The 17,206-nt window shown below is 45.0% G+C and overlaps 2 protein-coding genes across 2 annotated transcripts in view; one reads left to right on the top strand and one right to left on the bottom strand.

The window, feature by feature from the left end:
* LOC119390723 (neprilysin-1-like) overlaps nucleotides 1-5,751 on the bottom strand; it is a 40,680-nt gene extending 34,929 nt beyond the window's left edge. The window contains exons 1-3 of the mRNA XM_049415346.1: nucleotides 5,738-5,751; nucleotides 4,204-4,349; nucleotides 1,986-2,033 (exon numbers count right to left, since the gene is read on the bottom strand). Coding sequence (XP_049271303.1) covers nucleotides 1,986-2,033; nucleotides 4,204-4,349; nucleotides 5,738-5,751 — 208 coding nt within the window. The remainder of the gene's footprint in view (nucleotides 1-1,985; nucleotides 2,034-4,203; nucleotides 4,350-5,737) is intronic.
* A 9,288-nt stretch (nucleotides 5,752-15,039) lies between these two features.
* Nucleotides 15,040-17,206, top strand: part of LOC119390722 (uncharacterized) — a 30,436-nt gene continuing 28,269 nt past the window's right edge. Inside the window, exons 1-2 of the mRNA XM_037658407.1 lie at nucleotides 15,040-15,143; nucleotides 16,912-16,979. Of these exons, the coding sequence (XP_037514335.1) occupies nucleotides 15,098-15,143; nucleotides 16,912-16,979 (114 nt within the window). The 5' untranslated portion in view covers nucleotides 15,040-15,097. The remainder of the gene's footprint in view (nucleotides 15,144-16,911; nucleotides 16,980-17,206) is intronic.

Below are 17,206 nucleotides of genomic sequence, written 5' to 3'. Positions count from 1 at the left end.
ATGGAAAATATCAAATCTATAGTTTTAGGGACACAAATAAAGAAAACATAGCCATCGAATATCGAATATTCACAATTTCCGTAGGAAAACGCCGTGAAGCGGGGCTGACAACAAGCGGTGCGTTCACGTGGATTTATTAATATTGCTTCTAACCAGTGGTTGTCAGCCCGTGTGTAATGCGGCTAAATTAGAGGAAAAAAAAAACAAGAGTAAGGTTATACCTTGGGCACGATGGCAATGACTGTAATGAAAACAAACACGCAAAAAACAGGACGTCCCAGATGCGCGTGGTGAAGACGCCCGTCGAAAGATATACAGACAATAGGGAAGCACCGCGCATTGTTTGGAAACAATGGAGACTTGTCTAGAACGGACTAAAATAAAGCGCTTCCACGAACATATAGCGAGCAACCCTAGGCAGCGAATGGGGAGACATGCCGACGTACTCGATGGCTTACAGCTCTTCCTCACGACTGCACTGTTGCACGTGTTTTATATTTCCAGGAACTTGAAACATCAGCTCAACAAACACAGTTCTTCTGCACCAGAATGGCTCGTGCATGTCACCGTTTCGTAGCACTATCTCCATATAGACAGTAAGAACCGTTGTGTTCATCCACCGTGCTCCAAGGAAAGGGACATTCAGAAACATTCGACAAAACGACGGTCTCGTATTTCACGTCAACAGTACATTTAACCTCTGCACGGTTTCATTATATTAGCAGCGACACATCAGAGTACTAATTTTTGTATTACCTCCCACTATTCATCTTTATTTGTTGATTATAATATCCTTTGAATGCACAAATGCCAAAAGACGCGAGAAATTATTGGGGCATCTCACATGAAAAAGAATAGGAGAGGCCTGTGTGCGTCAGCCATTCATTTCACTGTTGGACAGAGAATATGATTATTCCTCGGCACGTGCTTTGATGCGAAGTAGTTCGTCTCGTTTTCGAGTTCTTCGAGTACATCCTGCTATGATTATCTGGTGTTCCAGACCACGTGATGTTTGTCTGCATACATATCTTGCTATCACTTACGCATATGTTTCGTTCGCTTCAATAAAAGTTTAATTATGAATAGGGGCTTGTCCTGTCCATTTATTGTCTTTATCTTTGTCCCTTCGCGCTTAAATTTTCAACTATGCAACGCTGTATTGTCATGCATTTTTCTAATATCTTAAAAGAACCTATCAGTGTCCAGCTGCAATGGTCACATACAAAACTGCAGGTATCGAATAAATAAATATATAAATAAATAAATAAATAAATAAATAAATAAATAAATAAATAGATGAATAAATAGTGAATTCTCACATATTGAATCTCACAGAAAAGCCTGATAGGAAAGGCAGTGCCGCTCGTAACCAAGACAGTGTGTGGACCACTATCTTTGCCAGAAATCGTCATGTGGTGCGTAATGTTTCCACGAGGCGGCAGCTTGCCAATAAACCTTCGCAAGTTAACCGAAGGCATTAAGTCTGTTGGGGTGAGGCTGTCGATATGATTGAACGATCGAAGGGCATTTTTTTTCGGCGTGCTCGTTCCTTTGTTAGTCAGAGACAAATGAACCAACACACAATTACACCAAAGAAAACACAGGGAACAGTAATTGTTGTCTAAGTGTAGCGCAGCAATAGATCAAATGGTAGAGCATCGGACATGTAATTCGAAGGTTGTGGGTTCAGAACCCATAACACAGAGAAATTGTGATTTTTCGTGCACAGTTTTTTCATTTAAGTTGACGTCATAATTACGACGCTACACTTAAAGACAATTATTGTCACTTATGCTTTGCCTGACCTAATTGCTTGTTGAATTCATTTCCTTGTATATGCTGAGTTCATATGATACGCCATATGCTGGAGGCGTTTTGTTTTCCAGATGCCAGCTGCATCCGATCTACTACGCACAAAGCCAGACTGCGCTCTATCCTTCCTACGACAGCGCGCCACTTGCGACGTGACGAAATAAACTACTCACCGGCTTCCCTGCATGCTCGGCTCTCGCATATTCGTACTCTGTCGAACCCTGGATCGAGAGGGACAAGATGCAACGCCATTTTAGCTCAAGGATTTGGCAGTTATAGTGAAAGGCACCATACCAGTGTTTAGGTTTCCCGTGCGCCGTCAGTTAATTGCGTTCCACATACACGTAATAAAACGAAGGGACTCTGCGCAGGTCAGCCCGAAGGGTAAGGCAGAATGATAGCACAAGTATATATGTACCACCGACCAAGCGGTAAGAACTTTAATAACAAAAGTGAAAATGACTCAACAAGGGTAGCTTGATCACAAGCGGTCAAGATACCGCCACAAGACAGTTACGACGCAACGACCTATAAAAATTAGGGCAGATCCCACCAACTGTGGGAATCGATTTCATTCGCAGCAGTCACAGAGTGGCTGCATGTGCCGCATTTTTCGAGTTCGAACGTTTTGGGTTTTGGGTCGTACGAGGTAGATCGACGTCTTTATGAAAATTCAGCAGTTGTCTGCGTATTGTGAGCTTACCACGCATGCCGACTACGCTGGCGTCTAAAGCGTAGCTCGTCGCCGACGTTCGGCACTAACGTTACAGCACCAACGTCACGTTTATCGAAACGAAATTTAAGCAGCGTTCGTTGGCGTACTTCTACAAGCATGAGAAACGCTGTACTTTAGCGTGCCGAGTCACAGGAATACAGGTGTAGTGTTTATTACATTTTTTTTTTAAAAGCGTATGGCAAACACTGAAGCCAAAACTGACATTTACAAGCACTGCAACCACCAGGAAACCATTGACGTAATACATTTATTACGATCTGTACTGCGTGGTCGCTGGTTAAAGGCCGTTGCAGCACTTCTGGCAGCGTTTGTCTGCTACATTAAATTCGCCATCTATGCCGAAGGGAACTTTTTATTTCGTTTAATGTACGCAAAGTGTCTTACGAACGTTTTGGATGCATATTTTTGCCGTTCCTGGGTTGATAATAACTCTGAATCACGTATGGCGCATGCGCGCAGACGGGCCGTGGTATGTGGGTATGCGCCCCACGTGACGGGAGAAAAGGGTTTCATGACGCGCGCGAAATGCATATCACGTTGTTCATGTCAAGACCTTTTGATATTTGTTACAGAGAACGCTGCTGAAAGATCAACTACAGCTGATTTTAGTGGAGTAGTTGTCTGCTACCACCTGTGTCCGCAACCGCTATCACGCTTCATGAAAAAAAAATTAACCATGATCGAACGGGATTTGAACCCGGGCCCACTGCGTGACCGTCATGCGTTCTATCACAGAGCCACGCCGGTGCTTAAACAGCGTACAAAAATCTGTACTTCACTACTGGCCATGTAGCAGTTGCCCCGAAAGTGTTTACAACGGGCTCTAGAAAGGCAGCTCTTCCAGCTTTTGGTGTCACTGTGCTGCGCGTGCCGGGCCGGCCTGGATTTCTTTCTTTGTCCTACACTCATGACCTCCTATACCAAATTCGGTATATACCAAAGTTAACGAGACGAAGTACCCAGACGTAGATAGATAGATAGATAGATAGATAGATAGATAGATAGATAGATAGATAGATAGATAGATAGATAGATAGATAGATAGATAGATAGATAGATAGATAGATAGATAGATAGATAGATAGATAGATAGATAGATAGATAGATAGATAGATAGATAGATAGATAGATAGATAGATAGATAGATAGATAGATAGATAGATAGATAGATGCTCGGATATCTCTTTGATGACCATGGGTTTCCACTCACATCGTTGCATTGCGCTGCTCTCAGGCCACGCTCTGTAATACTTTGTTGATTAATTAACTCAAATCACTCAGTGAACATTCCCCTATGGCTCACAGCTGACAGCTGTCGTGGAAATGTTATGGGGTTTTGTGCAACACTCCTCACTGACTCTTGAACGGTACTTTTTTTCAGGATCAATACTAAAGGCCAGACTTGAAGAGGCCTAATTCTTCGTTGGCGACGCCGACAATAGGTGAGCCAATAAAACGAACTTATTCCTTTTATTTGCACGCTATAGACATGTCAACTACTCACACGCCGAAACGTTTGCTCGTAGGTGTGATGATCGTATTATGAACTGCGCGCCCGCTATGGGTGAGCGCCTCAACTGTGAAATCTTTCCAGACAGTCGTACCGCGTGAATGAAAGTAATGCCGCTAACTAGGAACGCCTCTTCCGCACTCACCCACGAAGCTCTTGAGGAAAGCGGCGATGGGTATGGTGACGAGCAGGAATGTGGCCACCGGAACGGCGCCAACCACGAACCACCAGTACGATGTGCCGCTTGACTGGCTCTTGGTGTCAGCCGTGCCACCGCTGCCGCTCTCGCGCCTGCCATGTATGACAGCATTGTTTCAAATTCAAATTAGCACTCTAAGAAATGTGATCAGTCAACGGTTCTTCATTACTATTTAAATAGCTGGAAATGTTTCTTCTGGACATCACAGACCTATTCGCAGCATCTGCATATATTTTTGAAGCTCTCCAGAAGCGGCACTCGAGTGCTTGTGTCCACATCAGAATGTTTGTGATCTCCTTACAAGTTAACCTATTCCAATATCACGTTCATTTATTTCGTTCCCTGTATTTAATTTTCACTATGCTCTTAAAGCATTGTGTGCCGCCGGGATAGTTGCTATTCTTTTACTACACACACAGCTCACAAGCAGTGAAAAGACGACAAAATAGCCACAAGGCCTAACGCTGCAAGGGCCAGCACTGGTTAATAATTCAATAAATTGCACGGCTCTCGTGTCACCGAAAAATACTTAAGGACGAGCCAGCTAGACAATATTACGAAGATGTTTTGAGGACTTGCGATACGGGTTTATGGAGCAGCCGGGCCTTTGTGCACAACCTCACAGAAACATGGTGAAAAAGAAAAGTTGGGCTTGCTACACTTCTACATTTTTCGTTCGTTCATAAATACTACAAGCAATCGCCTACCCACTTTCGCTAATAGTCAGTTTTAGAATAGAGTACGCGAAGCCTTGCGTTAGAGCTTGACGCGACTGCGCATAAGTTATACGCAAACCTCTTCGGCAAGAACTTTCTATAGTTGGAAAATGGCGTACGCACCCAAGCAAGGGAAACGCTACAAACCATATTCTAAACCTTGCTAATGACATACAGATCATCGGCAACGGAGAAAATGGCATTTTAGCAATATCTTAAGCTTACGTTCTTCTTGCAAAGGTGGGCGGACGTGACCATTTTACAAAAGTGACATAATGTAGCGACAGGGCGAGCTGCTTTGGGTTCATGTTAAAACGCAGCGCAAGGACACGGGGTGTACGTACTACGTGTTTTACGCTTTGTTGTTTTTTTTTTTTTGTCATGCCGTGCTCGTCTTGCCGTGCTCTTTGCAATGATTTATATTTGTAAGGCTCTCTGATTGTAACTGTGTTTTTGCCAACCGCCTAATCTCGTCAGCTCGAACTAGGCACATCGCGAGTGGCTAACACGCAATCTAACGGAATGTGGAAAAATAAGAAAAACAATTTGTGTGTGCGAGCGCTTCTGGCGCGGTACAGCTGAATTTGTTAGAAAACCTTTATTTGCTTCTTTCGCTATACACTCTTAATCAGGCGCTGGTTAAACGCTGCCTAAACCCAGGAAACAAGACGAAAACTGTCCAGTTTCCTGGCTCGATCTGGCACTTTAGGCGGGACCTGATTAAGAGTGTATAGAGCTGAAGGGTTGTGAAAAAGTTCGCTCACAATAGACCCGGCATCTCGCTTTCTTGTAATCAATAACAGTTGTATAAAGTGGACACCTAACCTGAAGCATGTAAAAATATCTTTGTCTTCATGACAGAAAAGTGCGTTGAAAGGCAGCAATTGGCAAAGTCGAATATATATGCCTGCGCATATTCCGCAAGTGCGCTTCCCTGCGCTGCATATTCGCCCAATTAATGGCGGCCCCTGTTCTGCTTCAAGGCAAGAGGACGTTCTAGTTGCACGTGCTGGGGCGTGCCTATATTATGTGTGTTTATATCAAGATAGCTCAATCTACATTTCCGGCGTCATAGCGCAAGCAAACTGCGCTTGAACATTATAAGAGAAGCGAGTTTGGCTAGTGGGTGCGTATTGGCTTCAGGCGTAAGTAATTAGCGCAAAAAAGACAGCGGACAAGCGCCGCGTCCTGTCTGTTGTCTTCACGTTGATCGTTTTTTTTTGCGCTAATTAGTTATTTCTGATGCCGACGCGCTTGAACATGCCATTTGCAGAACTGACTAGCCGCCATTAGCTGGGCTAACTGCTTCGCCGGAAAGCTAACTCCGCAATTATTAAACAGGTCTATTATATCCCTTATAAGAGTGGGCCATAAATATTTACTGCATCTATATTACCGGTATGGCTACACACACATCTTTGTCAAGCACGGGCAGTTTAATAACGATGAATGAAGAAGTTGCAGCTGCCAAGTTTATTTTATTGGCGCTAGTGGGGTGGTACCTGCCAGAATATTATTACGTCATTCTTAACTTAACACTGCTAAAATGCATTTCTATTTTTCTCCGATAAAAGAAAATAAGCGCTGTCATTAAACATTGCAGGGTGACGTACCGACTGCATCGAAAACCGATGGTATCTCAATTTTCAGAAAGGAAGAAGAAAAGGCACCTGCGTGTCGTCCAATCTAAAGAAAATACGCTGGGCCCGTATTCACGCAAACTTCTTGTGCTATAGAATCGTTCTCAAGAGAAATTTCGAACCAATCTTGATGTGGGGCACATCACTAACGAAGCCTGCCAGCCAGTGGGAAAGAGCACTTACGAACTAAAGGCTTCGTGAATACTGCCCCAGCTCCATACAGATACTGCGCTTTTGTAGTCGTTTAAAACGCAAGACACGTCACAACGAATCTTTCACTACAGTGGCGCAACCGCACTCACAGAGCCGAGGTGGTCAGCCCTGTGGTCTTGGCGGTGGTGGAGTACTTGGACGTGGACACTACCTTGGAGTAGGTCGTGGACCCTGTGGTGGTGTCTCGCAGCTCCAGCGTAGTGTCGCGGGACGTGGTGTCCTGCGGTTATCACACCGATCAAGTGGCGTCCAACTAAACACGCTTGAAGCTTTCTGCATGAGACTGGCTAGATAGACGACAGCCTAATAGCTACAGCGGGTAGAGTAAAATGGCTGCCGGCACAACCTTGAATACCGGTCTATACTTGATAAAGAACGTCGCTGAGTTCATGGTCGAATGTGAATTCACACCGACTTGTAAGAGTTTGATTCCCAGAATCAAACTCTTGCACTTCGATATTTACAATACCCGAAGCCTCTTCAGAAGGGCCAAGGCGGCAGTTAAAAATTACCATGCGCGAAGGAAGCAAAGCAATGCAAACAAACGAACGTGCATTTATTCATTGTCGTACCGGCGAGCTAACTGTGCAGAAAAAAAAGCACCTCGCGTGAGAGTTATCGCGACCTAGTAGGAAGATCATAATACAAATGTACACTAGAACGTGGCAAAACGTGCACGATACTCTGCAAACAATGCAACGCTCCATGTACACGAAACACTAAATATCTGGTACGGATATAAATCTTTACACGGTTGTGCCGGACTAAACGATATAAGTACATCGTTTTGCTTGTTTGTGTCTCTGGCGGTAGAGAACGTATCTACTCTACTATCCTACACACTGCCTCAAGTACAAAGCCATTATGGAAGCAGTTGCCTGTGAATAGAACACTTCTGTAGTGATGTCTTAAACGAAGCGAGAGATTGAGAGAATGCGAAGCAGCGCAATATGGACGCTTTCGCATGAAGAACATTACAAGCATTACAAGCTAATTATGCGGTAAAGAGAAGCGCAAGCTTGAGCCTCCCATGGAGTCTCACCTTGCAAACACATGTAAGGCTTAATGTTTAAAGCAGTGCTAAAATGATGAATTATCGCCATATAGAGATGCTGCATGACAATTTATACCACGGTAATTAACTTGTCGTCGGCACATGCTGGCCTGGTGCGCAGTTTGTACATTGAGCGTGAAGCTACGACACTTAGTGAAACCAGTGACCTGAATGTAGAAAGCCAAGCTGATACGCCCATTACATCAGGTTTTGCACTCATCGGTGAATAAATTTTCATTGTAAGCGTAGTGAGGAGAGCAATAGCAACCTGCAAGCTGCCCTTGTGCACTAGGGCGAACAGCGCGCCTTGCTTATCTCAACAACAAGCGGATCATCATTGCACGTTACTGTAAAAGACGCGCGCAGCCCTGGTGCAAAGGTAACGCTAGACACTACTCTGAAACGTGCCTATAAGGTAGCACGGCGCCGGCATGTAGCCTGGCGGCTACTGCAGCGGTACGGCAGCGCAATCCACCGCGATACCGGCGATCGCACTCATCAGAACGCTTGGGAGGGTCAGAGAAGCGTGATAGGCAGGAAAGCGTATAAGAAGCCACTCTGGGCTGAGGTACTCACCCCGGAGTAGGGATTCATGGCTGTTTATTGCATTTTTTTCCGCTCCGCTACTCAAACTCAGCTGGTTCTGGATACCACGCGCGCATGCCCCGGACCGCGCGCGTGACGCCCACTTCGTTGTCGCTTTCTTCCAGCGCCGTTGAAGACAGGCACGTGGGGAGGCGATGATGATATTGAGGCTAAGGAGGCCACTTCACTGGACTACCTGAAAGGTATTGCTTGCCTCAGTGCTTGAGGGGTGCTTGCAGGCTGTTTGATAGCGAGAAAAGTTGCGGCTTCACCTGTCCAGCGTGGTAGTGGCGCGATAGCTCAGAAGGCATAATGCCAGTAACGTATTAGGTTATGGAAGGTCCTGAAAGAGAAGACAGGAAATTGTAGTCAGACCTGACTGCCCTAATTATGACTATAAACGTGAAAAGAACGGTGACTCCATGGAACGTTATGGTTGTTATTAAAACGCACCTAGCGTCTGAACACCATAGCCTGCACGTTGGACATTGAGACATCGTAATCTGCCAGGCAAGGCATGTGCCTGTAGCATAGTAGCATCTAGGTTCCGCCCTAGATGCTCAGAGTTGAATTCGCGCTGTTGGAAGACTGAAATTTGGTACATCTATTTATCCGGTGTGCATATGCATGCTTTCGCTTAAATTGTGCGCGTATGCGCTTGTGAGGGTGAGTGAGGTGAGAAAGGGGCAAATAGTGTGTGCAGGTGAGGAAGGATCTTTAAAACCCTGCTTTAAATATCCTCCCCCAAGTTTGAACCAAAGCCTGGATATTAGGACTCTTAGGCACTGCACTGCTGGCGCTCCTACTCCAAAAATTTTTAATTGCTTATTAATTAACGTCGAGATAAGGAATCGATTCTGTGCTCGCATTACCACATTCGCGACGTCGATTTGTCATGAAATTCCTTAAAACTCCTTGTTGCGACGTTACCGTCTTTTTATCTTGCGTACTTGCAATGCTCTCGATATTCCACGCATGCAGAAAAGATGGTCCTGCGTTCTTGAATTGAAACCAGGACCATCCTGCACGCGCCATATTTGAATTATATGGCGCCTGCACGGTGTATAGGCGTCAAGATTTTTGCTCGGAATTCCGCAGCGGGATAATAACCTGGCAAATTTTGAAATCAGTATGGTTACCTTGCAAATGCGTACATTATCTGCTAGAAAGGGCTGCCTGATTGGGTGAGTAACAACTTTATTGAAATGTCCGGTGGTACTGAACAAGGTGGGGTCACAAGCCTCCCGGCTTAGGTAACGACCTCAACTCCTTGGACAAGGGCGGCTGCTTTGGTTTGTCGGACGCCCTACAGTTGATCGGCGAGGTCATAGCTGAGAAGGGCCACCTGCCATCGCGCCCGGTCTGTTACGTCAACCTGGTTTGTAGGGGACCCCTGCTGCCCGCTACCGGTGCACTCCCACAGCATGTGCTGCAGCGTCGCTCTGGTTCCGCACGCATTACACTCGTGGGATGTATAAATGTTTGGGTAGCAGAGACGAAGGTCCGCTTGGTTCAGACACGCGTGTGCCTGTAGATGTCTCTAAGCAACGTCCTGTTTCTTGTTAAGCTTAGCGTGGTGTGGTGGATAATTGCATCTGTTGAATATGTAGCGTCGCGTGGTCTCTCTGAAAGTGGTCATGTGGTCACCCCACGTCGGTCAACCCACTCCCGCATCACTCTAGAAGTCTGCGAGGCGTCGAAACTGCCGACAGGGTTCGCCGAACGAAAAAAATTATGACCCTTGGTTTCTAATTCAGAAACACATCGCAGGCAGCATCGACGAATTCTATCCCATCAGTTAGACGGTAGTAAGCCTCGTGATCAGCATAAGTATGAAACATAAACAGAAAGTACAAACGTACGCACCAACGGCCATGAAGACGAAGTAGAGCAATTCAGTGAGGATGTTATGGATCATCGGGGTTCACAGAAGAGGAATTCGTCTTCCAGTTTGGCCCTGCAGCTTGCCGTGAGTGCACTTACAATCTGCTGCTGGCCGAGTCTACGGCGCAGGCGCCGTTAACTCACGAGACGGCACGTGAAATGGCAGAAGCTCTCTATATCTATAAGGCAGGAGATAAATGTGTAGCACAGCCTTGAACGGCGCTGATAGAAGCAGAAATAGATTATCTCAATGTAAGCCTGAAATAACCGCCTCACTGTGGCCTGCATGGTTTTTACGGGTGTCACCCCGAGCTTCGTATGTAATATTCTGTTTCTTCAACAAATTTTCAGCTCTCAGTAAGAGCTAGTGTTCTGACATTTATCTTTCTTCGTTGTTTTCAGTGTTTCAATATGTAAAGGATGTCGGCTTCGCAAACGAAAAGATGCAAACCACTACTCCAAAGTCACGGGCGGCTTTCATGCGAACGTAGCGAAGATAAATGAAAGGAGGCGAAGCAATTGCTAACGACATCGACTCCAGAATTCTTAAAGCAGAGATGTTACTGGAATTCGCCGAGATGAATCGACTCCGTATCATGACTGCTTTCCACCGAAGCATCGAAAGGGGACATTGTCATGCAAAAGTCCTCACCGAGAAGGAAAGTAGATGGAAAGAAAGTACAGAAAAGTAGAGGAAGGAAAGTAGAAGAGAAAGAACATCCGGCCCAGCACATCATGCAGAAACAGTGGGCAAGGCGAAAGGTAACCAACATGGGTTAGTCACCCTTGTATAGATTAAAACGAATACGATGATAGCCACCGAAAACAAGCTAGCCCACATATAGGGCATAAACTGAAGAAGATAGCATTGCCCTTGAGAACAAATACGATGCCGTAAGACAAGCAGAAGCTATCGACAGAGAGGAAATTAAGAAACTGTAACAACACTGATTTATCAAGCAGGAATTGAAGTGGGACGTAAAGCGCCATGGTAGGAAAGAAACATGGCCTCTCAAACCATATAGTGCTTCATAAAGAAAGAACAAGAGATGAAAGTGACCCTTCAAAGGAACAAAAAAGTCAGTTTCGCCGCAAGGGCGAAGCAATGAATGCGACAGCAAGAAACTAATGCTATACGAAGTGAGGCTCGCCAATGGATACTCTCAGTTTGAACAGCGCTCCTGTTGCAAAGGCGGCCGAAGCAGCGAAGGAAACTAGCGTGCTTCAAGTGTCGAGCTGTGACACTTGATAGTTCGCGCTCATCTTCTGTTTGTTCTTTTAGCGGCGTCCCTTGAGCTCGAGTAACTTTCGTACGCTCCGTAACATGAGCGCGGACGTCACGGTGAAAGCTCGAAACATCCCTCTTCCCCTCACCACGAGAAAACCGCGCGAGCAGACAGCGGAAGGGCAAGGTTCTCCCTGCGCAAATATAAGAAGAAGCGAGCGAGCTCGCCCACGACCTTTAAATGCGCCCTTCGCGCTTCTAGCGCCACCTCGCTGGTGATGAAGAAACGCTTATAAGCGCTTGCCGTCTCTGAGTTCGTCCAGCGGTAAAGGGTGTGTATATAACGCTCGCCGTTAGCTGCGTGGAGGATCTGCTTTTCGCGGCGTAGTGGTTAGCGCCACTCGATGCGGAGTAAGTCGTCCCTGGTTCGATTCCGCGCTTCGGAAGCATTTTTCTGAATTATTTTTCTTTGGGGCTTATATATATATATATATATATATATATATATATATATATATATATATATATATATATATATATATATATATATATACATTGTGTGTGTATATATAAATATATATACGGTGCATGACGGCGGCGACGGCAAAATCCAGCCGAGACTGTCCATATAATTGCTATCGCAATAAAAAAAAGACTGCTTAGCTGTCAGAGGTGATAGACAAGAAAAATGTGAGTTAAATACGGAACTACAACTTGATATACATGGAGGTAGCAGTAAAACGTGGAGGAAATGAGCTAAAGCGAAACTCTGATATTTACCGTCCAAAAGTGGCTGAGGCTATGAGAGGCGCCGTGGTGGAAGGTTCCAAGTAACTCAGCAGGCGGGACACAAGCATGTCGCTTTCATCGAAATGCGAAAACCGCGGCCGGTAGCGAACCCGCGTGTTTGGCGTTAGCAGCGGAGCAACGTAACCACGAAGCTACCGCGGCGGCCGAACGCAGTAAAAGCTGAGCCGGCAGCGTTGTTGGCAATCTTAATGGCACAGTAAAGGTAATAGGACGCTTTTGTCCTGAACTATACCGCTCGCCTATAAGGCATCGATCATCAATTAAAATAAGTGTAGAATGGAAGAGGGAATTCAGTTACATGTCTAACTACCAATGAGGCCAGAAAATGCATAATATATGTGCGCCATAGAAAAGGGCCCGTAGGGGTGAACAATAATTGATTATATCAACGAAGGGGGGGGGGGGGGATCTCATATTTAAGATATTTACGATGTCTGTGACAATTCTAGGCAATGTCTGTAGACCTAAGATGGGCCAATGGGCTGCGCGACGCCACCATTAAATTATTACACAAGAAGAGGGAAGTAAAATCCTCGAAGAAACACACACCCATTGCCTTACTATCTCTTATGTACGAAAAAATTGAGAAGGTTTTTAAAGCAGGTCAAGAGACACAACTCGCATTAACCAACTCATAGAACATGCTCGCTTCAGGAAGGAGTATCTTACAATAGATCAGAGCCATGCGATCAATATGGTAAATGAGAAATTTTCTGAGTACAGCAAACCACTTTATAGAGCTTTCATACATAACGAACAGTCCTTCGGCGCATTAGAGATAGTGCAGCCTCTTAGGTAGTGCGTCACCAAGAGGTGTTTGAAGCATGTAAATACCTCCGCCAAAATTTACAGACCTCACAGTTATCTGGGTTCTCGAAAAGAAAAGTAAAATAATTGCGATCGAAAGAGGAGTCAGGCAAGGACATACGACCTTCAGTTTTGTTTATTTAACGCTTAGTTGAACAATTCAAGCGACCATAGACTAGGTAGAAATAGGAATAAAGACTAACGAATACTATCTCAGAAAGCTCCAGTTTTTACATATTATTTTCATGTGGTCGTGACGTCGACGAAGGCAGCAGTCGGCGTATCCAAGATGAAAGTCTTTACTTGGCCGAACTTGTGGCCGGGAAACAAAAAGTCAAACTACAGCAATGCACACTGTACATTGATATCGGCGAACAGAGTGTCGGCCGTCGATAAAACCGTACCGTGGCAAGGCGTGTCGGCATTTATACATGCGGCGTCGAACATTCGAGCCTTATCGCTGGTGCCGCGTTTGTTCGACAATGACCTCACCTGTTCGCGTTTGCGCGCTCAAGCATAACAGACGATCCTAAAATAATCTCAAATGTTCCGAGACATTCTGGCGCGCTTGGCCCGCCACGGTGATCTAGTGGTAATGGCGCTTGACTGCTGATCCGAAGGTCGCGGGATCGAATCCCGGCCGCGGCTGCAGCATTTTCGATGGAGGCAAAAATGTTTGAGGCCCGGGTACTTAGATTTAGGTGCACGTTAAAGAACCCCAGGTGGTCGGAATTTCCGGAGCCCTCCACTACGGCGTCTCTCATAATCATATCATGGTTTTGGGAAGTTAAACACAAGATATTATTCTTATCGTGTCCCCATACTTTGCTTTTCTTGTCTTCGTCAACTAGCATTTTGGAAACGATTGAATGACACGTCAGAACTCATCCATCCCTTGAATATGCAGATCGGTACACAAAAACTTGCTCGCGGAATTTTTTCTTCCGCTGCTCCTCAAAAAACTGCATAAAAGTGTTACTTCTCAAACGACGGATGTACCCAGGAGGCGCGATGGTTTCCGCATTCAATCGCTGGAATCCATCACATACAATGGCGCGCCGTTCGTTTCGGGAAAATTGGAAACAGCCATTCACAAGTCATGTACGAAGTTTGATCGTAGTTGCCTGGCCGCACGTGTTTTGCTGCGTAGCATGATCCTCTTATTCATTCCGTGAATCGGGAACCGCGTTTAATCGACACCTAACAGAGGAGCCCACTCCCGCGCCTTGGCTAAGAAGAATTGTTCGCAACCGAAAGCTTAACGTGCGGAACCCGCGACGACATAAAAGTGATTTGCAGTTCCATTGTGGCTGAACAGCGCAAAGAACGGGACATTGAACGGGCAAGACACAGCGCTGTATGTTCATTGCCCCGTGTTTTGCTCCGCCACAATGTTCATGAAGCAAATAGCCCACCTAAAAACACTTTTGTAGTTTCAGTTCACGAGCACTTTCTAACAGATAAGCGCCCTGACCAAAGGAAGAAATGCGTTTTGCAACCACCACTGTTTGGCGCTATTTGACATTACGGCGCTAAAGAGGAATATTTTTTCCCACAACCTATGTACAGCTCCGCAAAACTATCGATATTTGATTATTATGCTTCTCGGGAAATGAAGAAGAAAGAGAAAGCGCTTTCGATGTTGCAAAATTATCCCAGTTCAAGTGGTTTTTCTCGTCGTGAGCATGGTCCCAAGGCAAGAGGTGCAGCTACTGTTCTTCCTTTTATAGACGTTCCCCACCCTCGAACGTTCGGTATATATGAAGAAAGATGTTGCCAGGGAAAGATACACGTTCTTTCGTGACAAAGTGGAGCCCTGTTTACATTTGTAGCCAAGACAGCTGCGTGTTCTGCACGGCTATATAAGGCCACTGTATAAGGCCACTGTTCTCTGACTGTGGTAGTCATGGATGTCACACGGTGGGGCCTGGCTTTGTTCGCCATTGTTGGTGGTAAGCAAAATGATTAACTAGCAGAGGCTCAAATCTAGGGAGCGCGAGGCATATTAAACTTGACGTAGGGTTAAGTGGCAACCGTAGAATGAAATTTTCGCTCGAAGGTGCCGAAAGGCAGGTATTACTAATTTAATGATCAAACTGTACTAATGATGTGTGGCCACGGCAGATCGGCATACGTGATGTGCGGTGGCGTGATATTGTCGTTCGATGCATTTGCAGCGTTTAGGCGGAATAATAATAAAAAAAGAGCTGCAAGCACAGAAAGTAAAAGGGACAGTTAAAATACAGTAAGAACGTGTTTGCATGTTTTTTTTCCTATTTCGTCTAAGCGCTGTAAGTGCATCAAAGTTCAGCTTTGTAATTAGCCCAGCAAGCTGCTGTAAATAATATCGTCCATTTATTTATTTACAGATGTACAAAAATAGCGTAACCATCAAGGAAGGACTCTAGATATAATAGAATAGGGCGTCACGAGTTCTTCCTTGATGCTTACGCGTTTTTTTTTTGTATTTCTGTAACCGTGTAGCAAGTACCCCAGCAAGTTTAATTAAAATTCGCCGATTTTCAAGTTGTGTTTAGCATATCTCACCGCTATCAATGTCGGGGCGTTGCCAAGACTGGTTCCAGTAGGGTGCGTGCCCTTACCAATATTTTTCCCTCATGATACAATACGAAGCACAACAAGATGTCATAAAACCGCGCAGGCGCAGCCGTAACTTTTCTAAGCCGCGTAGACTGCGAAAAAAATTCGCTAGGCTATTAAAAATTCGCTAGGCCTGCTCAACACTGTCGGGACATAAATCTTTGGGATAGCTAGGAAATAGACTTCACTTAAACTGGCGCCCAGAAAGCAGGTGATCCTTCAAATACATGAAGCTCTCGTAACAATGTCATTCATAGCCTTATTGCTGTCAATTGCGAAACTGAAATGTTCTATCAAGAATTGTTAAGAAGGGCCCACAAACACTCACTCGTTATGGAGACAGTACTCAACTCATACTATTCTGGAAGGCAGCGTTAGCATATTTTGTGGGCTTCAGGTTTAAATAAGCTATATACGCCGCACTTTTTACGTTCATAAATTTAACGTAATTAGGATATTGCAACGTATAGATTTGTTGCTTAAAATTTCCAGCTTACGAATGGCACGGGAAAACAATATTGGATAACGACAGAAAATTGGGCGAGTTGCTTTACGTTCATGATTAGCAGCGCAAAATTACGTGAACAAAAGAGGATGCCAGGAGTGATGAGCGCTGTGATCCTCATTAAACATTCAGTTGAAAAACAGCGCTCGTGTCCTCTGGTCTCCCCTTTCGTCCGTGTATTTTTACGCTGTTAACCATGAAAAACATTATTGAACATGGCGCACGGGATTATTACGTATATCCAAGTCTGTCATCCTTCATATCTATGCAATTTTGTAGCGACGTTCTTAGCCTTCAGTCATTTATCAACGACACCAGCGGGGCATTTTTTCCGCTGAATTGAAATCTTCGCCGTGACACTCGGCTACAATAGCTCGCCGCTTCTATAAGTAATCGAAACATAATACCCTTATTAAATGTAGCGCGCAATGAAATGTGTACAAGTAAAAATTGTGAAAAAACGATTACACGGCCCTCTGGCGTTGTGTCTGGCGCTCAAATGTTAGTTAAACCAACAAAATAAGCTCGTCATTACGCTTATGATGTTTTATGATTCAGTCCGACACCCTCAATAGGTTTATGTTACGTGCCTTACTCTAGACCTTTTTTTACAGTCGTGCTTACCGAGGCCCAGGCTTCTCATTCAAGACCATTGTTCTGCCACCGATTGACCTCAAAGAGCGTGAGTAAAATGTTGCGTTCGTCAAATTATACCAAAATACAAAGCATTACGAGAGAGCTTTCAGAACTTATATCGTTCATGATTGAATTTTGTAATATCATGTGCGATGCATATGGAGTTGAGCGTTTTCATGTTTCCCTGTCTGAATGTTGGCGTCAGTTTTCGACCTACGTTCACGCCCAACAATTCGTACTTTTAAAATTGTTTTAAACGTGAAGCATTTCTTA

The sequence above is a fragment of the Rhipicephalus sanguineus genome, chromosome 4 (genome assembly GCF_013339695.2).
Source record: "Rhipicephalus sanguineus isolate Rsan-2018 chromosome 4, BIME_Rsan_1.4, whole genome shotgun sequence".
NCBI lineage: Eukaryota > Metazoa > Arthropoda > Arachnida > Ixodida > Ixodidae > Rhipicephalus > Rhipicephalus sanguineus.
This window is presented reverse-complemented; position numbering and strand designations above follow the sequence as displayed.